We start from the raw sequence: 24,942 nt of genomic DNA on the forward strand, positions 1-24,942 counted from the left end.
TCAGATCATCCAGACCTAGAGATTTTTCTACTTTTAAGCCTGCCAACACCTCCAATACTTTGTCACTCCCTATATCAATTTGCTCAAGAACCTCGCAGTCTCTCTCCCCGAGTTCGATACCTTCATCCGCATTCTTTTGGGTGAAGGCGGATGTGAAGTTTTGGTTCAACACTCTAGGGATGTCCTCTGGCTCCACCCATAGATTGCCCCCTTGGTCCCTAATGGGCCCTACTCTTTCCCTGGTTATCCTCTAACTATTAATGATGGGATTTCCCTACTTTTATCAGCCAGAGCTTTCATATATCGCCTCTTTGCTCTCCTAATTGCTTTCTTAAGCTCCAGTCTGTGCTTTCTGTACTCCACTAATGCCTCCGCTGATTTGCTTCCCTTGTACCTGCTAAAATCCTCTCTTTTCCTTCTCATCATATCCTGAATATCTCTGGTCATCCATGGTTCTCTGGGCTTGGTGCTCCTTCCTATCACCCTAGAGAGAACATGTTGAACCTGTACCCTCCCCATTTCCTTTTAGAATGCCCCTCCACTGCTCCTCTGTAGATTTCTCCACAAGTAGCTGTTCCTAGTCTATCTTGGCCAGATCCTGCCTTATTTTACTAAAATCCACTCTCCCCCAATCCAAAACATTTTTTTGCAATTTGTCTATTCCTTTGTCCATAACAAACTTAAATTGTACCAATTCTCTGGGGATCTCCCTCCCACAGCTTCCAACCTGATAGTCGCCCAACCTCTATCTCCTACCCAAAATCCACAAACAGAACTGCCCCGGTAGACCGATCGTCTCAGCTTGCTCCTGCCCCACAGAACTCATTTCTCGTTATCTTGACTCCCTTCTCTCTCCCCTTGTCCAGTCCCTTCCCACCTACATCCGTGATTCCTCTGACACCTTACGTCACATCAACAATTTCCAGTTCCCTGGCCCCAACCGCTTTCTCTTCACCATGGACGTCCAATCCCTCTACACCTCCATCCCCCACCAGGATGGTCTGAGGGCCCTTAGCTTCTTCCTCGAACAGAGGCCCGAACAAACCCCATCCACCACTACTCTCCTCCGTCTGGCTGAACTTGTTCTCACGCTGAACAATTTCTCCTTCAACTCCTCTCACTTCCTCCAAATAAAAGGTGTGGCTATGGGTACCTGCATGGGCCCCAGCTATGCCTGTCTCTTTATGGGGTATGTGGAACATTCCTTGTTCCAGTCCTACTCCGGCCCCCTTCCACAACTCTTTCTCCGGTACATCGATGATTACTTCGGTGCTGCTTCATGCTCTCGTCGGGACTTGGAAAAATTTATTAATTTTGCTTCCAATCTCCACCCCTCCATCATTTTCACGTGGTCCATCTCTGACACTTCCCTTCCCTTCCTTGACCTCTCTGTCTCAATCTCTGGTGATAGACTGTCCACCAATATCCATTACAAACCCACCGACTCCCACAGCTATCTCGACTACAGCTCCTCACACCCCGCTTCCTGTAAGGACTCCATCCCATTCTCTCAGTTCCTTCACCTCCGTCGCATCTGTTCCGATGATGCTACCTTCAAAAACAGTTCCTCTGACATGTCGTCCTTCTTCCTTAACCAAGGTTTTCCACCCACGGTCGTTGACAGGGCCCTCAACCGTGTCCGGCCCATCTCCCGCGCGTCCGCCCTCACGCCTTCTCCTCCCTCCCAGAAACATGATAGGGTCCCCCTTGTCCTCACTTATCACCCCACCAGCCTCCGCATTCAAAGGATCATCCTCCGCCATTTCCGCCAACTCCAGCATGATGCCACCACCAAACACATCTTCCCTTCACCCCCCTTATCGGCATTCCGTAGGGATCGCTCCCTCCGGGACACCCTGGTCCACTCCTCCATCACCCCCTACTCCTCAACCCCCTCCTATGGCACCACCCCATGCCCACGCAAAAGATGCAACACCTGCCCCTTCACTTCCTCTCTCCTCACCGTCCAAGGACCCAAACACTCCTTTCAAGTGAAGCAGCATTTCACTTGCATTTCCCCCAACTTAGTCTACTGCATTCGTTGCTCCCAATGTGGTCTCCTCTACATTGGAGAGACCAAACGTAAACTGGGCGACCGCTTTGCAGAACACCTGCGGTCTGTCCGCAAGAATGACCCAAACCTCCCTGTCGCTTGCCATTTTAACACTCCACCCTGCTCTCTTGCCCACATGTCTGTCCTTGGCTTGCTGCATTGTTCCAGTGAAGCCCAACGCAAACTGGAGGAACAACACCTCATCTTCCGACTAGGGACTTTACAGCCTTCCGGACTGAATATTGAATTCAACAACTTTAGGTCGTGAGCTCCCTCCCCCATCCCCACCCCCTTTCTGTTTCCCCCTTCTTTTTTTTCCAATAAATTATAAAGATTTTCCTTTTCCCACCTATTTCCATTATAAAAAAAACCCCACTAGAGCTATACCTTGAGTGCCCTACCATCCATTCTTAATTAGCACATTCGTTTAGATAATATCACCAACTTTAACTTTAACACCTATGTGTTCTTTTGTACCATTGTTGTTGACATCTTTTGATGATCTGCTTCTATCACTGCTTGTTTGTCCCTACAACCACACCCCCCCCAACCTCTCTCTCTCTCTCTCCGCCCCCCACACACACACCTCAAACCAGCTTATATTTCAACTCTTTCTTGGACTCGAACTCAAGTTCTGTCGAAGGGTCATGAGGACTCGAAACGTCAACTCTTTTCTTCTCCGCCGATGCTGCCAGACCTGCTGAGTTTTTCCAGGTAATTCTGTTTTTGTTTTTGTTTTAAATTGTACCATGTTGTGGTCGCTATCACTGAAATGTTCCCCCACCAGCGCCTCAGTCACCTGTCCGGCTTCATTCTGCAGAATTAGGTCCAGCACTACGCCATTCCTTGTTGGACCCTCTACATATTGACCTAAAAAGTTCTCCTATACACATTTCAAGAAATCCACTCCATCCAAGTCCTTAACACTATAGCTATCCCAATTAATGTTGGGAAAGTTGAAATCACCTAATATAATTACCCTATTGTTATCGTTTTTACACACCTCCACAAATTGTGCACATATTTGCTCCTCAATTTCCCGCTGACTATCTGGGGTCTATAATAAACACCAACAATGTGGTTGCCATTTTTTATTCCTAAGCTCTACCCACAAAGCTTCATTCGATGCCCCTTCCAAGATATTATCTCTCCTTACTGCAGTAACTGACTCCTTAACTAATAATGCAATGCCTCCTCCTCTTTTACCCCCCTCCCCTGTCTCGCCTGAAGATTCTATATCCCGGAATGTTGAGCTGCCAATCCTGCTCCTCCCTCAACCACGTCTCAGTAATGGCTACTATATCACAATTCCACATGTCAATCCTCATCCTTAACTCATCCGTTTTACCTGTAATACTCCTGGCATTAAAGTCGAGGCCATCCAACCTTGCCTTACTCCCTTGAAACTTGATGCAGCTGTACTCCCTCTGACTTGATTGTTTTACTGTATTATAATATGTCCCTATTCTGCTAACATTCTGTGTCCCCTCCCCCTGCCGAATTAGTTTAAACTCCTCCCAACAGCACTAGCAAACCTGCCGGCAAGAATGTTAGTCCCGCTCTGGTTCAGATGTAGAATGTCCTGCTTGTACAGCTCCCACCTTCCCGAGAAACATTCCCAGTGATCCAAGAATCTAAAACCCTCCCTCCTGCACCAACTCTTAAGCCAAGTATTCATCTGCGCTATTCTCCTATTTCTCAGCTTGCTAGCACGTGGCACTGAGAGTAATCCAGAGATTACAACCCGAGAGTTCCTGCTTTTTAGTTTACTGCCTAACTCCCTGAATTCTTGATGCAAGACCTCATCCCTCTTTCTACCTATGTCATTGGTACCAACATGTACCATGACCTCTGCCTTATTGCCCTCCCCTTTCAGGATGCCCTGCAGCCGTTCAGTGACATCCCAGTCCCTGGCACCAGGGAAGCAACACACCATCCTGGAGTCACGTTGACGGCCACAGTAGCCCATATTTGTTGCCCTGACTATAGAATCCCCTACTACTATTGCTGCTGCTCGTCCCCTGTATCATTTTGGGACACGTGATTGAATATGTGGGTAGCACAATTCCGCCACTGGAAGGGCATCTGCACCGTCACTGCTACCCCACTTCGCCCACCCCATTCACTATAGTCGACGTATCCACCCATTTTGCATGTGAAAAATAGCTGCTAAGCGAACATATTTCTTGGCCATAGTATGTAAATTGGCAACTTATTCTGATAGAATTAATTGTAATTTTCTGTAAATTGCTATTGTATTTTAGGAGGTATTATAAAATAACCATGATATTTATTCATTTCATGTTAGATGTGTACTCGTAGTTTTGGAAGAATGCACGGTAATAAATATGAGAAGGTTACAAGGCATGACCGATTGAATTTTATGTGGTGAACAGATAAAAAATTCCAAAGATATATCCTGCATTCTAGTGAAACTTTGAGAGTGGCTCTCAAGTGCTTCCCAGAGATTATCTGAATGTTGTCATCGTGCTACTTTTTAAAATTCTGTCTTTTCGTTACGGTTCTGTTCTGCCCATGATCATTAGGTTTGTATGTAAGACGTGTGTGTTTTCTTACCCTCAGAGTGATTGTTCCAATTTAAATAATTTACAGCAGTAAGCTTTTTGTGAGTTTTAAAATAAAGAATGTTATTTATTACCATACACTTGACCCGGAAGTGTAAAGCACGATGCCCCTTTCACTGGACTCACACAGCGCAAACAAAGATGAGATATGGATGACGGTAAAACAGTAGTTACAATTTATGATTGTCCCAGTCCCTGTCGTGGCAGACATGTAGTTTCTCAGATGAGTTGATGCTTTAATTGAAGTGAAGGTCTTGTAAGGCAGAGGATTCTCAGTAAGCTGCGAGAATTCTTGTCGATTTTGCAAGGAGGTTGGTTCTCAGGTGAACTTGAAGTCGGAACAGGTTTGGCGGTGGGTGGGGGGGGGTGAGTCCTTCTCCCTCTCTCAAAATATTTCTTTTTATTATCTTGGCTGCTTGAATGACTTGCAGCTGATTCAATGACTTTCTGATGGAATCTGTCTCTGCAGAACAGCTTCTTGCTGTTATTTTAAAAGCAGGCAACAAAATGGTTTCCTCACTATGTGATTTGTACAAGTCCAAAGTCCTTTCTTCAAAAAGGGGCAGAAGGTTGATTACACATCCGGTGTTGTCATTTGACACCTTCAAATTCACATTTGTCCAGGACACATTGAGTTTCGATGTTTCTTTTGTCCACGGTGAAACAGAAGGATGAGCAAGCTGAAATGTTATACCTCTTTTGATGATGGTCCATCCTTAAACAAAGGGATGTGTTAATTCCCCAGATGGTTGTGAATGCCCATATTGAATTAGATATTTTCTTGAGACTCAGGACTGTCTAGAGCTGAAAATGCCAAAAGTCACATGGCTTGCACCATTTCACCTCTCTGTGGAATAGCAGCATCACTTTGTTACACTGATCAATCACTCTGAGATTGATTACTGTTGTACTGATTAATCTTGTAGCTTTCACAAGTAGCAGAACAGGAGCAACATCTGCTCTCAGCAGAGGGCCTATCGGCTGTATCTATCCCAGGATAGGAATACCCCAGATATGTTTCAATACTGTGGGACTACACTATAAAAATGTGCTTATTTACTGGTACTAACCAAAATGGAAAAGGGAAACTGAATTAGAGGAGTTCAAATTTAGCATTACTAAATATCATACATTACTGGGGTAAGTTTGGGTTTGAGTCAAGTAGAAAATTAGAATGTTAAAAATTGAAACAGAAACTCAACCCTCCTCAACCTTGTCCACATCCAGTTTTAACAGTGGATGAAGGGTGGGCAACCACCCACTCCCAGAGCCAGATTATTCATTGAAATCTTTTAAATGGACTGTGTGCTTTCATTTTAGCACTATTTCTACTTCTGACCCACCGATGGTCAGGTTTCCTGGGTCTTCGAGAAACTGAGCAGATAAATGGAAACAAGAAGGGCTGATCCATCAAGTATAGGCCTTTGCAGCACTGCTTGTGAGCCAAGAGTACACAGTCCAACATGCTTACATGTAAATGACACCCTCCTTTTTTTCCAGTCTCCACAAATGCCCCCCAAAAAGCCCATTGATCAACAACCCTCATGATCTGTAACCCTCCCTCTGATTCCCCCATCTTTCCCTCCAAACCCTGGTACTGTCTCCACACTCTTACCAGGCCGCCACATCCCAGTCTTCAATCTTTCTTTGCAACTCCCCATCACTGCCTCCAACCTCACCCTTGTAGTAGATGTACTACCATGAGGCTTCTTTATTTGAACAATGAACTTTATTTATAGAGCTGCTGGATTAGCTGCAGGCCACTAACAAGGCTACAATACACTCTCTAGACTGGGAAAACTCCGCACCGTATAAGCTTCCCCATAAATCGGTGTTGATTGGCTGTTTTAACCACGTGACTCTTACTCAGTAAGGCTGGCCTTAAAGCAACAATCACCACAGCCTTGACCACTTGAGATCACTCCTAGCCCTCCAAACTTGCCATACTTATGTACCCCACTCCCTAACCTCTACTCCCAACAGCACTAAGTTTATCTACTGCTGAACGTCAACCTCTTCTGCTGCAATGGCTAGCTAAGCCTGTCAGTCAGACTGGCTTCTGGATGGGGAAACTTTTCAAAAAGCAAATGCGCACTGTGGAGTTAAAGCCCCATGGCATTTGTGAAACCCAAACCTTCCTGTTCATAACATGAAAATTCTCCCCAGTAAATATCATGAGATGCAATAGGGGAAAGGGTAAGCCAGTTAGCTCAGTTGGCTGGATGGCTACCATGTGTATCAGATTAACGGCAATAGCATGGGTTCAATCCTTTTGCTGGCTGAGGTAGACTTGGGTCTGACTTCATGTCCTGTGCAAAGTAAAGAAATCACAGCACTTTGCCATTGGTTCAGCAAATATTCACCAAAGGCCTGCCTTCAGGGCAGAGAACTTGAAGAAAAAATATCCTGGACATTGTGTTGATGCAATATAAAGGGTGATTTTCCAATTTCAAAGCTTCAGCAGGGAACATATATTGGAAATTTTAATTAGTGGCTGGATTTCCGCTGTATACTCCCGGTGGGCAAGATATCTCGCTGAGGGCACAAAATCAGAAAAAATATCGCAATAAGAATATCCTTATTTTAGCAGCACAGTGGAGCAGTAATGAATTAAATTCCCTAATTGTCACATTTCTGGAGTTTTGACAATGTAAATTAAGAGGATTTTGGATAATCTATATTAAAATATTACTATTAGCTCACAAGGGATTAATTCTGCAGAGCAGCTGCATCTTGATGAATGTGGGATATATTGAGATACACTGGTTGGTGAAATGGTACTTCCCACATTCCACTTTAACTTGAAACAAAGACATCCCTGTAAATATCCATGCCCACCTTGTTAGGATGGCTCCATCCAATCCAGCCAGCAGGGCTAGTTGCAGGGAACTGTACTCTATCGCTGTTTTAATTGGCAAACCTACTTGCCAAGCCCTAGACACAGAGAGCTGGGAGAGGGTCAACAGTCAAGTGCTTTGTTTCTTTGCTGGACAGGAAACTAAGGAGACAAAACAAAATACTGTCTGATTCAGTTTGAAAGTTCTGACAAGGGAGTGAGAGATAGAGAATGAGTGTGCCCTTAAGGCAGTACAGGAGGTTCAGAGGGATTGCAGGCCAGAAAAGTTAAATTGAGCCCAAATACGGAGACAGTAGGCTAGATTTTCATTCCAAGGTCCCAATCCTGACACTAGGCTGAATTCCATATCGGGAACCTGGAACTGCCTGGCAGCAGAACCTAGAGGCAGCCAATTAAGTGGCCACCGCTGGGAGCCTTGTCCAATTAAGCGCAATAAATGGGTTTGCAAGGCTGGAAAGCCAATAGGAGGCCCATCAGCACAGGGAAATTGATTGCCCCAACATTAGAGATGGGAGCTGCAGATTTAGGTAGGTGAAAGAGAGGGTGTCTCAATATGGAGGCGCCCTCTGAAGACTTTTTAAAAGCTTCAAAACACAAAGAGGCCACAGCCGCCAGGCAGCTGTGATCCTATTGTTATGGAGGCTTCATTGAGGGGCTTAAATTTAAGGATGGAGTGCTGCACCGCCCTCCTCAAGGCTGCTGCCAGGAGACTGCCTCCATCCCTTGGCTGGGTTTCAGGGGGAGATTATCAATGAAACACATTCGTACATACTCGAAACGTTAACTCTGTTTCTCTCTCCACAGATGCTACCAGACCTGCTGAGTTTTTCCAGCATTTTCTGTTTTTATTTCGGATTTCCAGCGCCCACAGTTTTTTGGTTTTACCAAATTGGATGCTAATTGGTTGCCCAACGCCTGCAGGGAGGTAGCCACTTTCCTTCAAACCAGCATGTTCAAAAAATAGCCCTGACGCGGGAACATGCCAGAAAACTGGAACACCAGCTAGTAGCGGGAAATTGGGCCTTGCATCCCACCTTCCGAAGGGTTTGAAAATTTGGTCCAATGTTTCATATTTTTGTTGTTCTCTACATTCCAATGAGCATTAAGAAAGGAGCTATAGTCCATCGTAATTGTTATTATTGCTCACTTATTTTTTCCGAAATAAATCAGCTTGTGAATTTACATTTGTCTCCTTCTCACCAAACTTGATAAATTCACCAAAGAGATAAAAGCAAAAACAAAAAACTGCGGATGCTGGAAATCCAAAACAAAAACAGAATTACCTGGAAAAACTCAGCAGCCGATGCTGCCAGACCTGCTGAGTTTTTCCAGGTAATTCTGTTTTTGTTTTTGATAAATTCACCAATTGGAAAATTTGGTAAGTACACATGTGGCATTACAGTATCCAATTTATATACCAGTGGGTTTCATTGATAATCTCCCCCTCCAGGTCAAGTTAGCATATGACTAGGTATTGGATAGTAAAGATAATCATCTAATCATAACTTATGGGTGAAACTGGTGACGCTGATCTTCAGAGTTAGCTATTACCAAAATTCTAACAATTTGTGTTTGTTTGAACCTATATCTGCACTCTTCTGAGTTTTATTTACTGTAAAATTTAGCTAATGTATATTTATACATCAGTTTGACTTCTAATCTGGAACTTAAATCACTACTTTGTGTTTCAAGGATCTATTTAAAATCCAATAATTTGAATTCTGTAGTTGTCAAATAACTTACATTCACATAAATCAATTTAATTGCTGTTCACTGTATTTACTTTCACTTTGGGCCCACAAAGGCTGTTTCTTTAAGCTTTTCTGGCTGAATTTCTTAAATTTAGGAAGGAACCCCCAAACTGTCTGTACAAGTTATGGCTATCAGAGTCTCTCATATCCTTGCCATCCTTCAGCCTGCTGAGGAGCAACCACTTTCTCATTAAATAGCCTTTGGAGCTGAAACATGGAAACGACTGCTGCCACAGAGACCTGCATCCTTATGGGAGGATTTTTGTCTGTCAGCAATGAGCTATTTTCTGACAACATTGTATTCTAACTAACAAACGTCATCTGCAGCCCTATGTTGAGCATTCTGTTGCCTTCAGGAGATCAAGTGTTTCTCTTCTGCCAGGCATATTATTGTTCCAAAAGTCTGACTGGTTCATTAAAGTAAATAAATAAATAAATAAAATAAATAAAGTAAATTAAATAAAGTAAATCTAAATACTTAATTCACCACATGTATTTTACATGCTCTGTCTCTCTCAAAAAGCTAATTGGGTGTGCTTTATCTAAAATGCTTGTGTTTTGCCAACTTTTTTAAAAGATTCTACATTACGTTATTTGACTTTTTTATAAAAACTAGGAAATGTAGTCTGAAAATAGTCCTGGCTACTTCAACCAAGCCAGGGGAAGGGAAAAGAGCAAAACATTGGACAATCCTGAGTAGTTCGTCATCTAACGAGTGGTGTTGATTAAGTGAAGTAAAGTGCTTTGACCTCAGTGATGTTGCTTGTAGGTCTCTGTGAACAGCCTAAAAGAAATTTTGATTAATGTGACATTCTGTCAAATTGGATTGCAGCTCACCGTTAAGTATATCATTATGCTATCTTTGAAAAATGTGGAAGATTTTAACTGACATATAATAGCTATATGTGCCAGTACAGTGATGTTTTTAAAAAGCTTGTAACAAACTGCATCAAATATATATCATAAATATGCACTACATTTGGCAAGCAGGTTATGCAATACTTAACACTTAGATTAAAATGGCCTCTGCTTTACAGTTTGCAGATTTTTAGACTCAACTTAGTTGGTCTGTTAGTTAAAGTTCTTAGATTTGGTTTAAAGGGATACCTGATAGAAGTTTTAACAATTAGCAAGTGTATTTTAATAGATGTCAAAAAGCCCAGTGGTCACCAGTGATTAAGTTTTATTTTATTTTTAGTCCTCATTGCTGGTGGTGATGGCTGTAGTGTAGGAAAGTTGGAGGATGTTTTCCTTATATACACACATTTTAGTGCCACTGTAATAACGTAAAAATATTCCACTAAGTTTGGAGTTGTTTTCCCATCAAAAGTTGAAGAAATTTCACGAAATGTCACCTCATCAGACACGAGTCTTTATTTTAAAAAGTTGCACCTTCAGAACTTTCTATGCTCCATACATACGGAATAAAATTATTTATGTCTCATCAGACTTTAACCAATTTTGCAGTTTTCTTTTACTGGATGTTTGAATAGTTTTTGAAGAAGTATGGCATGCACAGACAATATATACCTCCCAGCAATAGGAAGAAACCTGCCACTTCAATACTTAGTCGTTTTCTCTAGATTTGACAAGCGTTTCTGTCACTCCGCTTCTGGGTTCTTGAAATCTAGACATATTCGGGATAGTCAATTTCTGTAAATAATATGTACACTAACACTTTGATCTGTTATCTTCACAACCTACATTTCAGTGAATGTTTAGTTCTCTGCACTAAGTTTTTGAAACTGTACCCACTTAGATGTAACCCCATAAATGTTAATTTACAAACTTTGCAACTTAGAGTTTGTGGCCAATTTTCGGTGGCTCCGCTGGAGATAAATAAGTAGTAGCTAAAAGATGGTGTGAGGTCACTTACTGTCCCATTACTGCTGGCATTCCAGCTACCGCCATCTTGGGTGGGGTTCTAAGATGGGTGGCCAGAGACTCTACCTGTTTTAGGTGGGTCGTCCATTACGATATGCAAATCAAGATTTCAATCATAGGGTGGAAATGTCCAAGATTTGCACTAAGTGCGGTAGCAGGCGAGAAAATGGTTGTTTTACCCACAATGTATCATCCCAATCCCGCCTCATTAATTATGCACTTCTGGGGAACACATTGTTTCGCTGGCGGGCAGCCCCTGATTCACCCACCATGCTGTCACCTCGCTGCTTCCTCTCACCAAGCACCATATTTAAAGTCCAGCCATGCACACACCTCTCAATACTTCCAGCTGAGGACTGCTGCACAGAAGACATGACCCCGAAAGGCAAGAAGACTGCAGCCTCCTGATTCAGTGACGCATCCCTGGAGTGCCTTTTAGACGCCGTAGAGGCCCACCATGATGTCCTCCATCCCCACTCTGTCTTGTGAAGTGATGGAAGCAGTGGTCAGCGCCATCGCTGCCCACAAGAGGTCGGCCATCCAGCGCAGAAAGAGGATAAATAATCTTGTGCGTCTTGCCAGAGTAAGTCAATCATCTCATCACTCTAAACTCACACACTCACAAGGCCATCACACAGTCACTGGCATCTCACTCACTGCCAGCTCAGGGGACATCACCACTCATTCTTTCAAACACACCTTCACATCTCCATCTGGCCTCATCTCCTCTGGAGGCTGCCTCCTCATCCTCATAGCTCCACTCAGCATATACCTACGCACACCTGGCGTCCTTCTCATTTGGCCGGCGCATGTGCCCTGCTCACACTCCCTCCATCTGTCTTTATGCAGGACAAGATCGTGCACAGACTGGGGGTAGAATGCCGGACATCTCCCTTCAAATACCCTACGTTGGAGCTAGCTGGAGAGGACATGGACCATTCCTGCCACGGCAGTGAGGATCATCCAAGTGAGGATCATGCGCCAGAACATCCATCTGGCAGTTCAACTGTGAGTCCACTGTGGTGCCATTGGAATAATCATTTCCACTTTCTCTCATAGGTTCATCTGCCACGTCTCCCTGAGCCTTGACTCCAGCACCAACAGACCCACAGATGAGGACCCTGAGGACAGCACCCTCAAAGACCCCTCACGACACTCACCCACGCCCTCCACCAGCGCAGTGACACACACCTTGTGGGGCCTACATGTACATTAGGCTCGGGTTCCCTGTCTGGTAAGCACAGCACACAATCTGTTCCACCACAGGCGGAGGGTGGGACACCCAAGGTCCCCGGCACTCAGAGGGCTTCTGGAGGCAAGGAATCTGCTGAGTCTGAGTCAGATGTGGGGCCCCTGGACTCGGTCCTTAAACAGTTGTTGGAACTGCAGCGACAATCACGGCAACAGCAGGAAGGGATGACAGCTGCACTCCTCAGATTGCAAGGCACGATGGAGGATTTCATCTGCTTTTATTCCGAGGTGATTGCGCCATCATACCAAAAGACCAAGGTCAACACTGGTAGGATGGTGGCCACCATGATCCAGGACTTCGCTCCTGCACTGCTGCGCAGGCTGAATTCCATTGCTGATGCCATAGTTGACCTCCACAGTATCAACGCAAGAGGGGTGCAGGGCAGCTCGATCTCACTCCAGCTTCTCCATCTCCTCAAGGAGTCAGTCAGGGGCACCCATAGGGAGGAGGAGGAAGAGCAGTTGCACACCCTGGGGCCATCCACCCTAGTGACTCCAGGAGGGCCTGGCCCATCTGAATCCCCTCTTCCTGTAACCTCAGCAGCTCCAGCTCCACAGGCCGAGGAGGGGGCCACTGGCACACAGCAGGATCCCAAAAGCAGGGCAGGACCCTCCAGGTCTCAGCCTTCCAGAAGACATCCACCAAGGTCATCACAGGCAGGGCGTGCAGTCAGCAGGCTGCCTTCATCTCCGCTGTGGATGTCAGGAGAACACCTAGATGTAGCAGGATTAGGAAGGTTAAGAGCAGCCTGTGCACGGGCTAGCTCACTTGTACATAATATTTACTATTGTAAGTAAACTTCCAAGAATGCCTCCTTGCCTATGGCTCCTTGTTATGATGAGCAGTGTTAGTGTCATTCAAACGTGAAACCTTTCTGCACAAGATAAGGGCAGGTGTCTCAGTCCAAAGACTTTTCTCTGTGCTTTGTGCAACCTTCTCAGCACACTGGTGGTGCACCTTCACAGTCACTGGACATATCAGTCATGCCTGCACCTCACTGGGGCTTATCATTGCTGCCAAGATGTCCTAGGCCAGTGGTGCAGAATTCTGTCATCCTCTGTGTGCTCTCAGCACCTTTGAGGTGCAGCTGGCACCCCCCATCTCATCAGTATCTGTGTCCAGTGACACTGTGGTCCTGAATGGTTCAGCTCACGAAAAATGCCATAGGATCAGGAGAAGTTAAAGTTTCCCCACTGCGTCTCTATGATCTGACCCTGATCACAGTGCAAGCGAGCTACCCTCTGCCAGACAGGAGTCAGACATTCTCAGAGGCTATGTAAGGATCTATGGAGATTCCCCACTTCATGTCGTCATCATCCTCTGGAATGTAGGGACTACGGGCATCTGCTGCGCCTTCATGACAGGGGCCTTATCACAGAGGGTATGTGCGCTGCCATCAGTCAGACAGGAGTCAAACGTTCACAGATGCAATGAGAGGATCTGTGCTGTCTCCTCACAGCATGCTGTCATAATCTTCCATGAATTTAGCAGCTATGATGACCTCCTGAGCGCATCTGCCTCATCTGGCCGGTGTGATGGCCTCATTGCCATCATCCTTGCCTTTGAGGACCTCCTCACCCTCATCCCTATCAATGTCTTCCTCATCAGAGAAGACAGGCAGCTCCTCCATCTCCTCCTCAGCCAGCTCGTCTCCCCGTTGCAGCGCCAGGTTTTGAAGGGCACAGCAGGTGACGATGATGCGTGACACCCTCTGCAGACTGTATTGCAGGGCTTCACCAGACCAGTTAAGCACCATGTGAGTGCGGTCGATAGCACCCGACATCTGTAGGAAACCTGGGATCTGGGCAGATCCCAGTGCTCTTGCTTCCTGGCTTTCCTGATCCCGGGTAAAATGCACAAAGTTGTGTGCCTTTGCAAAGATGGCATCAGTGACCTCCTGTTTGCATTTGTGGGTGCAGGCATGCGATATTCTACAGAGGTCACCTATGGAGCCTTAAAAGGAGCCACTGGTATAAAGATTGAGCACCATGGTCACTTTCACAGCCACTGGCAGTGGATGCCCTCCATGTCTCCATGGCGTCAAATCCTGCAGCAGGTGGTAGATGTAACCGATGAGTTCCCTGGACTTGCGCAGTCTTTGGCAACACTAGTTCTCAGTCGTCTGCAGGAATGACAAGTGCCATCTACAGACCCTGGATCTAGCTAGGCGCCAACCAGCAATGGCTCGCTGTGGCTCTTTGGTAGCATGCGCGGTAGCCCCTGCTGCTTCTTCTTGAGGTTGCTGTTCCCTCCAGAAGCCAGGCGCCTCCCACCACTCCCCATAAGCCAGGGTCACCAGGCTCCATGCTCCTGATGTACTCCTACTGCAGGATGAAAGAGAGAGAGGCATGGGTTAGCATGGGTGTGCCAAGAACCTCCCTTGGTTAAGTCTAAAGACCCCTTAATGCATCACAGAGAGTATTGGCCACCACTTGGATGGCCAAAGTTTAGTGCGCTGCATGGCTGCCCGAAACCCCACTACCTCCGCCCCACTCCACGTAACTGATTGGCAGCAGCTTTGCTCACTGGACTGCATGCTGTCCTCTCAGACATTCTCCTAACCCGCACTGCAAGGCTGCGCTGTTAGCTTGAACCATGGGGGAGACTGGGTCCAAACCAGGATGCTGACATTGCAAGGGGCTGTGAGCACCTCCACCAGTGACTGCTCCATGGCAAGTTTTAGCAAGGAGATTGTATAATATACCCAGTCATCCAACTGTTCTGCAGTCCACTCAAATGCTCATTAGTTTGCAGTCTGTGCCCAAGGAGTGAAAAGCTCTGGAGCCCTTAGTGGCACTTTCATGACTCTGCGTTGCTTAAGTGGGCAGAAAAGCTAGAAGCCTGACTCCAATTATATCAATGTGGCTGTGCCTGAACTGTCTCAGCTACTGAGGAATGGTCATTTGTTATACAAGTTTTCCCTAATGCATGGCCACTTCCCTCCCCAGCCCCCACCCACGCATGTGCTTGTTCACTACCATCAGACCAGGCTGCCTTGCCCCCCCCCCCCAACTCTCCTCAGACGCAGGGCAGCCCTTGCCCCGGCACCACTCTGCCAGCCAGCTGGGAAAAAGTGATTGCCGGTGCCCTCACCTGAATGCGCGGCACCTCAACCTTGAAGTCAAACGGGCGGCCCACGCAACCACTGTGCCATATTAGTGAGCACTCACCTCCGAGTTCCCCTCGAAATGCAGCTCGCCAGGTGCATGCCTTATAAATCAGGCCGACGTGCCTGGATGACCCAGCTTGGGGGGATGATTCTGGCGAAGAGGGGGGTTTAATGATATGCAAATATATTAAAGTGACGTTCCCGACATCCGGCGGCGGGAATGCAGCCCACCATTAACAGGTGGTAAACGCAGCCCGCCACTGACAGGTGGTAAACGCAGCCCGCCATTAACAGGCGGTAAACGCAGCCCGCCACTGACAGGTGGTAAACGCAGCCCGCCACTGACAGGTGGTAAACGCAGCCCGCCATTAACAGGTGGGAAACGCAGCCCGCCACTGACGGGTGGTAAACGCAGCCCGCCATTAACAGGCGGGAAACGCAGCCCGCCACTGACGGGTGGGAAACGCAGCCCGCCACTGACGGGCGGTAAACGCAGCCCGCCACTGACGGGCGGTAAACGCAGCCCGCCACTGACGGGCGGTAAACGCAGCCCGCCACTGACGGGCGGTAAACGCAGCCCGCCACTGACGGGCGGTAAACGCAGCCCGCCACTGACGGGCGGTAAACGCAGCCCGCCACTGACGGGCGGTAAACGCAGCCCGCCACTGACAGACGGGAAACGCAGCCCGCCACTGACAGACGGGAAACGCAGCCCGCCATTGACAGACGGGAAACGCAGCCCGCCACTGACAGACGGGAAACGCAGCCCGCCACTGACAGGCCGAGTGGACAGTTGCAAACTGGTTTCACGACGGCACGAAACCGATTTTTGGCCTTCCCGACATGTTGTCCGCTCACGCCCACCATGACGCCCGACATCAGTGGGAACGGAAAATTCCACCCACAACTTTGAGATACAAGTGGACAAAGCATGACTGACACACATTCTGCTATCCATACTGAAGCTGAACAGTCTAACTGGCCATTCTAAAAGTGGCTTTGAGTGCCTCTTTCAGAGGGGCAGCTAGCAGGAGTGTGTTTGGGTTAGGGAGCTGACTGACAGCTGGAGGCAGACTGGTGGAGGTTGACTGACAGATTGTGGGGAGCTTACAGCGGTATGGCAAGTATGAATGAATGCATGCTAAGAGGGTGCCTGACATTTGGGAATGATTCATAATGGATCACATACAACCGTGTCAACTGTGGCTCAGTTGGTAGTACTCATGCCTCTGAATTAGAAGGTTCAAGTCCCACCCCATGACTTGGGCACAAAAATCAAGGCTGGCACACCAGTACAGTACAGAGCGAGTGCTACATTGTCTGAGATGCCATCTTTCGGATAAGGTGGCAAACTAAAGCCCTCTCAAAGATCCCATAGAGCGAGGTGATATATCTAGTGTCCTAGTCAAGATTTATCTCTGAATCAACATCACGAAAAAAAGAGTACTGTTTATAGGAACTAGCTGTGTGCAAATTAGCTGCCCTTTTTCCTAAATTACATCAGTAACTACACTTCACAAGTACTTCATTGGCCAGGATTTTCCTTCGGCAAGTTGGGGGCGGGGCCAGCTCGCCAACGGGAAAATGACGCGGGATGATGTCGGGAGGAATCCCCGACGTCATCCCGGTCTCTTTAAATGTTTAGGAAGGCGGGTGGACAGCGAAATCAGCTGTCCACCCGCTGACCTTTCAATAGCCGATTAAGGCCATTGACAGGCTAATTAAGATCATTAAAGACCTATCTGTCCAACCTTAAGGCTGGTGGGCAGGCCAGGAGCCCCAGTGGGCTCCTGATAATACATGAAACCTCATCCACTGTCGGGATGAGGCTTCATGTCCGTTTTTAAAAATAGTTTAATAAAGTTTATGTCGTTTTTATTAACATGTCCCATCTCATGTGACATTGTCACATGAGGGGGACATGTTAATAATATTTTTATTTTTCTATTTTTTAAGTTTTTTACACTGTCACTAATCTGCCTGAGACAGCACTTAGTCTCAGGGAGCATGCGCGAAACAGCTCACTTTGACAGCTGGGGAATCCCTCCCCCACCCCTCACAGGAAGCCCATAGCACTTCCTGTCGGGAAGGCCACTGAGCGGGCCTTAATTGGCCCATCCACTCAAAATGGCGGCGGGTGTCGGCTGTCCGCCCGCCGCCGAGCCGGTGGGGCCTGCACGCCCACCAAGGGCAAAATTCTGCCCATTGACTCTAAAGCACTGAGACATCTGGTGGTTGTGAAAGGTGCAATATAAACACAAGTCTTTTTTTTTTCATTTGCTTTCATAAATCCTCTTGTCTTTTACGTTCATACATACAGTCTCTCACTCTTTTTCTCTCCCCTCCTATTTCCTTTCCTCCCTTGTATGTCTCCTCTCCTTCCCTTTTCTGCCTACCTGCTCCTTTATGTCTCTTTGTCCCCTATTTTTTTCTCTTTTTGTTTTCCTTATCTCCCCTGCTTTTTCCTTTTGCGACCCATTTCTGCTGTCTTCAATTACAGAGAAGATATATATTTGCTCTTTCCCTCATGCTTCTTTCCTTTCTATTTCTTTCCTCGTTTTCAATTTTCTATGTTTGACTTTTCTCTTCTCTTCTGTTGCTATTTCTCTATTCTTTTAGGTTGTTGGAAAGGATTTAGCCAGGACCCATGACTGGTATTGGAAAGCAAGAGAGAATCTAGTCAAAATGACAGGTCAGCACTTGGGAGTGGGAGATGAATGCAGCCAGGGTAATATCGGCTAATATCGGCGAAAATGAAGATACAAGAGGCACTGGAAGAACATGGGTCCCATGGGGAGGGTCAGTCCAGCACATAAAGAGTCTCAATTGCAGCATCTTAATTTGAAAGGGTTGCAGAATAACTCTAATATTAAACAATATATAGAAAAGAAGTGAATATGTAAGTTTACATAAGATTCTGGGAGAAGCTACAAGAGGCAAAAAAAAACCATTTCAGCGAGCATTGGTATTGCAGAGTATAACACCAAAATGGTACCCGCCATGGAAATGGAAATAAGGAGCTTAGAGGACTCAAAGGTAAGTATTTCTTTACAGATAAAATTTAAACATGAGGACAGGGGCAGCAGCTAGGCACTGGGAGAACAGTGTGCTGCGACAGTAAGTGTTACTCCCTAGAAGTGAAGGAAAGAAGAAAGTGCTACAAAAAAGATTTTCCATGTATTATGGACAAATCGATTAATATTAGAGCTATTAACTATCATTTACTCTCTTCAACAATTTAATAGGTATGCAGAGTTGCACCCCTTTTCCTCTTCTCTTCCCAAGAAAGAAGCAAGACAAACATATTCCACAACCTAATAATTACTACATACAGCAAGGTGTTGCTTATTTTAAGAGTGTGTGGCATGGTAACATTTCTTTCATTCCCACTGAATGGAAACGAGAACTGAAAGAACAAAGTTACAAGATTCACCTAACATTGCTTAATTAAATACTGGAAGGGTATGATTATTATATTAGAACATATCTGTTGATTTGAATCGATTAAATAAATACCTTTCAGGCGTTTGCTTTAAAAATACTGTACAGATGGTTGCAATGTTGTTAAAGATTGTGGAAGACATAAAAGGAATTATCCTGTGTTTCTGTGCACTGTCTCCAGTGGCAGTACAATACTCTCTAAATTAGTAAGTTATGAACCATTTTTCTTTGGAATTTGACATCAGCTTTCAGTGTTACCAGGCTACTAGTTCGGCCAGTTCAGGCATTTCAAGCAGCCTGTAATTATCTGCAAAGGTTATTAATGTACCTGACAAACCTCACTTCACTTCAAAAGAATGGGGAAACAAGGGCACTATTTCCAGAATTTGATACAGTGCCAGAGGCTTTACTTATTTGAGTTTTCTCTCACTGGTTCCACAGGTTCTGAAAGCAGTGTTACTTTTCCCAACAATTGAACGCATGGCCGAGTCACCACAAGGCAAGCTTATGACACCAGTACTTTGCAAACTTCGCTTCCTGATGTATGTTCCAATCTACTTCCTTTCTTTTCTGCCAGAAAGCGTCAAGGCCTCATTGGTGAGGTGGGCGCTGCAGGGCCTACAGTCCCTGGATGAAGCTACTGTCTCTGCCACTCTTAATCTCTTCAATGTGGATTGTGCAGGTGAGCCTAGCATCCTTCCACCAATTTTTACCTTTAATATAGAATATCCCTAGTTATAGTAATGTATATGTTTTTGAGAAAACAGCAACATGGTCATTTGCTCTCAAAGGCATCTTTTCCTATCTGTGATGCAGACATCATTTATCCATAGATTACAACATAATAGAGATTTTTAAAGCAGGCAAAGGCAGTTAATTGTATGAATTCAGTTTTGCCGCACATGCAAACTGACACATTTTTATGTGCTTCATGACTGTTTTTAACTAAGCATGGATCAGTATACTTTTTTGGACAATCATCAGGGAGCTGCAGCAATCATTAATAAACAGCTGCTGTAAAGTTCTTTCCTGTCTTGACAAGCCAAAGGTATCCTTTGAATGGACTGGCCAATTTCAGATTTTTTTTAAACACTAAATTGCCATGGCTTTGAGTGTAAAACAACACAGCTCACGACTATAAACATTTAATATTACCAAGTGATGACTGAGTGTATTGTAATGCTGCAAAAGTCCATGTGAGCTTCTGGTCTTTTTTTAACTGAACCATAAAATGTGTAATGAAGCAAATTAGGTAGCTTTATATGTATAATAGTTAGCATTCTGGTTTGGACTGGAAAGAAACTGTAGAACAGGTCATGGTGGATGGCCCTGTTTTCACCCATAATTAATGTCCAAAGCAGTCTCCTGAAAATACACAGTATGGAGCAGGATAATGCTTTGACTACCTTAGACACCTCGTATTAATTTGTGCTGGAAATTTTCATCCTGTTATCTGATACACATGCTCTGTGTCAGTCCCAAAATCTGATCCTGGACCCAATTATTTCTCTTGAGAAAGGGGTCATCTGTAATGAATCACCATATAATTAAAGCAAAACTGATGTGTGCTTATACTCCAGGGCATAAAGCCTGACAATGTGATGGAATTGGATTAACATTAGAAGAGATACAGCAATAAACCCAGGCTGCTTATTCCACAAAGGAATGTACAGAACTGGAAGAGACCTTGTGCTCCATCTAGCCTGCCCCAAATACCATGTATATCAATTGTACAATGTTGTACAGTCAAGCTTAGTTACTTCAAACCAGCTTAACAGTTAATTGTTTTCATTTCATTCACAAAATGTTTCACCAAAAAGCAACAAAGTACAGAAAAGAAAATGATACTGTTCCATGTAACCTATTTCAAAGGGGGTGTTGATGATAACACATACTCATCAAGGCTGTAACTCACTTCTCTGATGGCTTTGTGGGTATAAATGTGGGGGTAGGCTGTCTACCCTGTCTTGCCTGGAAAACACCTCTGGCAGGGCAGGACTTCACCTGCTCCAGAGATTCCCCACTGACTTTCTCAATTTCTGGTCCTAGGGTCAACTGGGACTTCCTGGTCTGCACACTGGACTGTATGGGAGTATAGATTTATCCAAATCCCTCTTAGAGTTTGACTCTAAACCCTAATGGTTGATAACTGAATATTGGACACTGGGGACCACAGCTGGTGCTTTGTTTAGCATTCAAAGGATACAAAAGGCAGGAAACAAAGGGATAGGATACAGGCAACAAAGATTTGGATGAGCTAATGGAAAATAGAGGTGGTTAGGGGAACATTTGAGTAGCGTAGTTTAGAGATTTGTTGAGATTACGAACAAACAGATCTGAAACTACTCCACCAATGTGACATTTTTGTTTTTCCAACACCAATTGTCCTGAGACCTGTCTTAGTGAGATTGCCAGTTGGTGCTGTATATGGAGCAATTTTGTCTCAGCTGTTTTTGAGCCTAGATTTCAGAGCTGGAAGCAGCAAAGCACCTCAGCTTTAGAAGTAATTAAGTATATTTGAAGTACCATGTTATATATATATTATATACCATATCGTATATTTTACATATATATACACAAACTGTATGATTATAACATATTGTGTCCAACAGGTCAGTGTGATGTGCCTAGTGTGTAGGTGAAGGGAATTAGCGTGCTTTCTGCTTTTGTGTGCTTTGCTTCTCATTTTCAACCTACTCAGTTGGCTAGCAGCAATTTGAAAAAGAGAGCCAATGTGTCAATCTCTCCCTATCAATACACAGCCTCTCCATCGGCAAGTCCTCACTGTGCCTCCTCATGTTGATACATGCTCTGGTACTCATGAATCATAATGAACCATACTCCCAGCTATGGCAAATAGCTCTACTGCCTTGTGGATACCACAGAGAGTTGGAGGTTAAGGGAGTAAACCCTGACAAAACATCTGGAGTGGAGCCCAGAGGCAGACTGATGTCTAAATATGTCATCTTTCCAACAATGCCTGTAACCAGTGCTTTGCATCCCTTTGGACTCAACGGGAATTTTGAGAGGAGGACCCTCACGTTTGGACAGCATGGGGTCTCCATAAATTTTCCCCAGGCTTGCATTCTGGAGAGGACAATCCAGTTTCACTGTAGAGCATTAACACAGCTCAGAAGGCAGCAATTATGAGTGAAAAGCCCAACTCGATTGGCATAGAGAACGGGTGCTATGAACTGTCTCTGATGGTTGGAAGGACCATCATATCCCACCAGTCAGCCACCCCCCACCTCAAGTCGGGCAACCCCCAGCTAGTAAGGTGCTGACCAGCGATGGTCCATCTGCTTCAATGGGTGCTTGGAGTTTGGAGTCTGTGCTCAACAAGTGGATGGAATCCATCGTATCAGGCAAACAAACAAAAAGAAAAAGATGCCAACTCTTTGATTGGCAAGCTGGAACATCAGGATCATGTACATGGGACTGAAAGACGACTTGCAGCTGGTCGATATCGCAACAAGTCAGCCGTGATTGACATGGAACTTGAGAGGCTGAACGTTGACAAAGCTTTGCCAAGAGCGGATCATTGAAAGAAAAATATTAACATTCATCTGGCAGGGTAAGAGTTCAGAGGAACTCGCGACTCTCAATGATAGAACCCACCCAGCTGGTTCAGAATGTGTTCTCTTCATTTGTCTTTCAACTCAAACTTGGCCAGTTAACCTCGTGAGTTCCTGTGCTCCAACACAATGCTCCACTAGAGAGGCAAAAGACCAGCTCTATGAGGAGCTTGGCTCTGTTATCAGCAGAATCCCTAAATCAAAATATCTTTAGCTACTGGGGATTTCACCACAAGAGTGGGTGCAGGCCACGAGGCATGGCCCTTCTGTCTCAGACATCATGGCCTGGGAAAGATAAATGAGAATGGACAGAGCCTAATTGAGCTGTTACCACTCATTTTGTGTAATAAAATCTTTCAGAACGAACTTTGCCACTAGGTCCGTAACAGACATCCAAGATCAGGGCACTGGCACCAGCTGGATCTGATCATCACCGGACAAAACTCTCTGCACAGTATTCTCAACACATGCAGCTACCACAGCACTGACTGCGATACATATTACTCCCCGGTGTGTACCAGGGTTAGGGTGCAACCCTCGAAGATTTTTCATTCAAAGCAGAAATCCCTTCTTCGTATCATTGTCAGCCATACTTGCTACCCAGATAAAAACAAACTGCTTCTCGAATTGATTGAACTGATGCTCTCTGGCATCCCCATAAAGAGTGCAGAAACGAAATGGAACATACCTTGCGATGCCATCTACAATACCACATTCTCAACAAAGGAAAGCAAGAGCAGAAAAATGCTGATTGGGTTGAGGCTAACACCACTTCGCTGGAACTGTCATTGAAGCCAAGCAGAACGCTCTCGGTAATTATGAGAAAGATACGATTGAGAAAACTCTGAAGACACTAACGGCCATTCGAAGTCCAACAGACTGCTAGGCGGTGTGCCAATAATTACTTGTTACAATTAGGACAGAATATCCAGATGCAATTGGACAAAGAGAATGCTAGGGCATGTATGAAGGGATCAAAAAAGCAGCGGGTCCCTCAGCAAAGAAAATGGCTCCATTGAAGACAAAGGGAGCGGAGGTCATCACCGACTACAATAAACAGTTGGAGAGATGGGTGGACACTACCTTGAGTTGTACTCTAGGGAGGACACTGTCACCAAGAAAGTTCTAGACACCATAGAAAGCATGTCTGAAATGGCAGAGCTGGATATCGAACCCTCAGTGGAGGAGCTTAGCAAAGCTATTGACTTGCTTGCCATGGCAAAGCTCCAGGTGCTGATCCTATACTGCCTGGACTCATCAAGTATTGGAAACTAGTGCTCCTGCAACATCTGCAGGGACTTCTCTGTCTCTGCCGGACAGAGGGGACAATGCCCCAGGATTTGCATGATGCAATGATTCTGACCCTGTGCAAGAACAAGGGAGACCGCAGCAATAGCAACAACTATTGAGGCACCTCTGTGCTGAGCATCACGAGAAAGGTATTTGCCAGTGTTACCCTTGTCAGACTACAGATACTGACTGAATGCACCTATCCCTAATCTCAGCGAGGTTTCAGAACCTGGAATATCTTCAATTGATAGGATCCTCTCAGTCCAGCAGCTGCAAAAGAAATACCATGGACAAAGGAGACCACAATATATTGTCTTCATCAATCTCACCGAGGCATTCAACCATGTGAACAAAGGCAGCCTAATTAAATTCCTTACAGTGGTGAACCCTGGACTATATACGCTAGGCTGGAGAAAAGGCTGAACAGTTTCCACCTTCACTGTCTCAGACGTATCCTCGTCATCTCTTGGCACTACAATTCAGAGGCCTTGGAGCGTACACATTCTCTCAGCATATACTCATTGATAAGCCAACAACATCTGTGCTAGCTCAGCCACGTTCATCAGATGGATGAAGGCCGTTTATCAAAGACCTTCTGTATGGTGAACTAGCCACTGAGTCACGACCTCCTGAGCATCCATATCTCCGCTACAAGGACACCCGGCAAGCAAGATATCAAGTTGACGGACATTAGCACTGTAACCTGGGAGACAGTCACTGAGGGCCGTGACTTCTGGAGGCTGACTGTTTGGAAGGGCACTGGAAGAGGCAAGCGGAAACGAAAAGCTGAACTGGCCAAGAAGAGGGCCCAGAGAAAACAGAAGTCAAAGAATTGTGCACCTTCTCAGCCCACTGTCTTCCTCTGCAGCAAATGCAGCAGAGACTGGAATGCCAATGTGGGGCTCCTGAGTCATACCAGGCAATAGTTAACAGAGTTGACCACCATGGTGCAAGCCATTGTCTGAAGAGACGGAGACTGCTATCGCACATTTCTCATGAATATTGTCTAATTAAACTGAAAAATTGTTCCTAATTGATCATTTTCATGTAGAAAAGGCTCATCAATCAGCTAAGCAATTCACCACCCCCTGATCTTGTTACTCCAGGAGAATTTTCACTGGAAAAAAATCCTCCAGATCCAATTT

General features: G+C 45.4%; 1 protein-coding gene across 1 annotated transcript in view; it reads left to right on the forward strand.

Annotated features, from left to right (window-relative positions):
* The window catches only part of ldah (lipid droplet associated hydrolase), a 380,424-nt gene that overhangs the window by 309,135 nt on the left and 46,347 nt on the right, over positions 1-24,942 (forward strand). The window contains exon 5 of the mRNA XM_041188040.1: positions 19,374-19,614. Coding sequence (XP_041043974.1) covers positions 19,374-19,614 — 241 coding nt within the window. The remainder of the gene's footprint in view (positions 1-19,373; positions 19,615-24,942) is intronic.

This window comes from Carcharodon carcharias, chromosome 5, assembly GCF_017639515.1.
Source record: "Carcharodon carcharias isolate sCarCar2 chromosome 5, sCarCar2.pri, whole genome shotgun sequence".
Classification (NCBI taxonomy): domain Eukaryota; kingdom Metazoa; phylum Chordata; class Chondrichthyes; order Lamniformes; family Lamnidae; genus Carcharodon; species Carcharodon carcharias.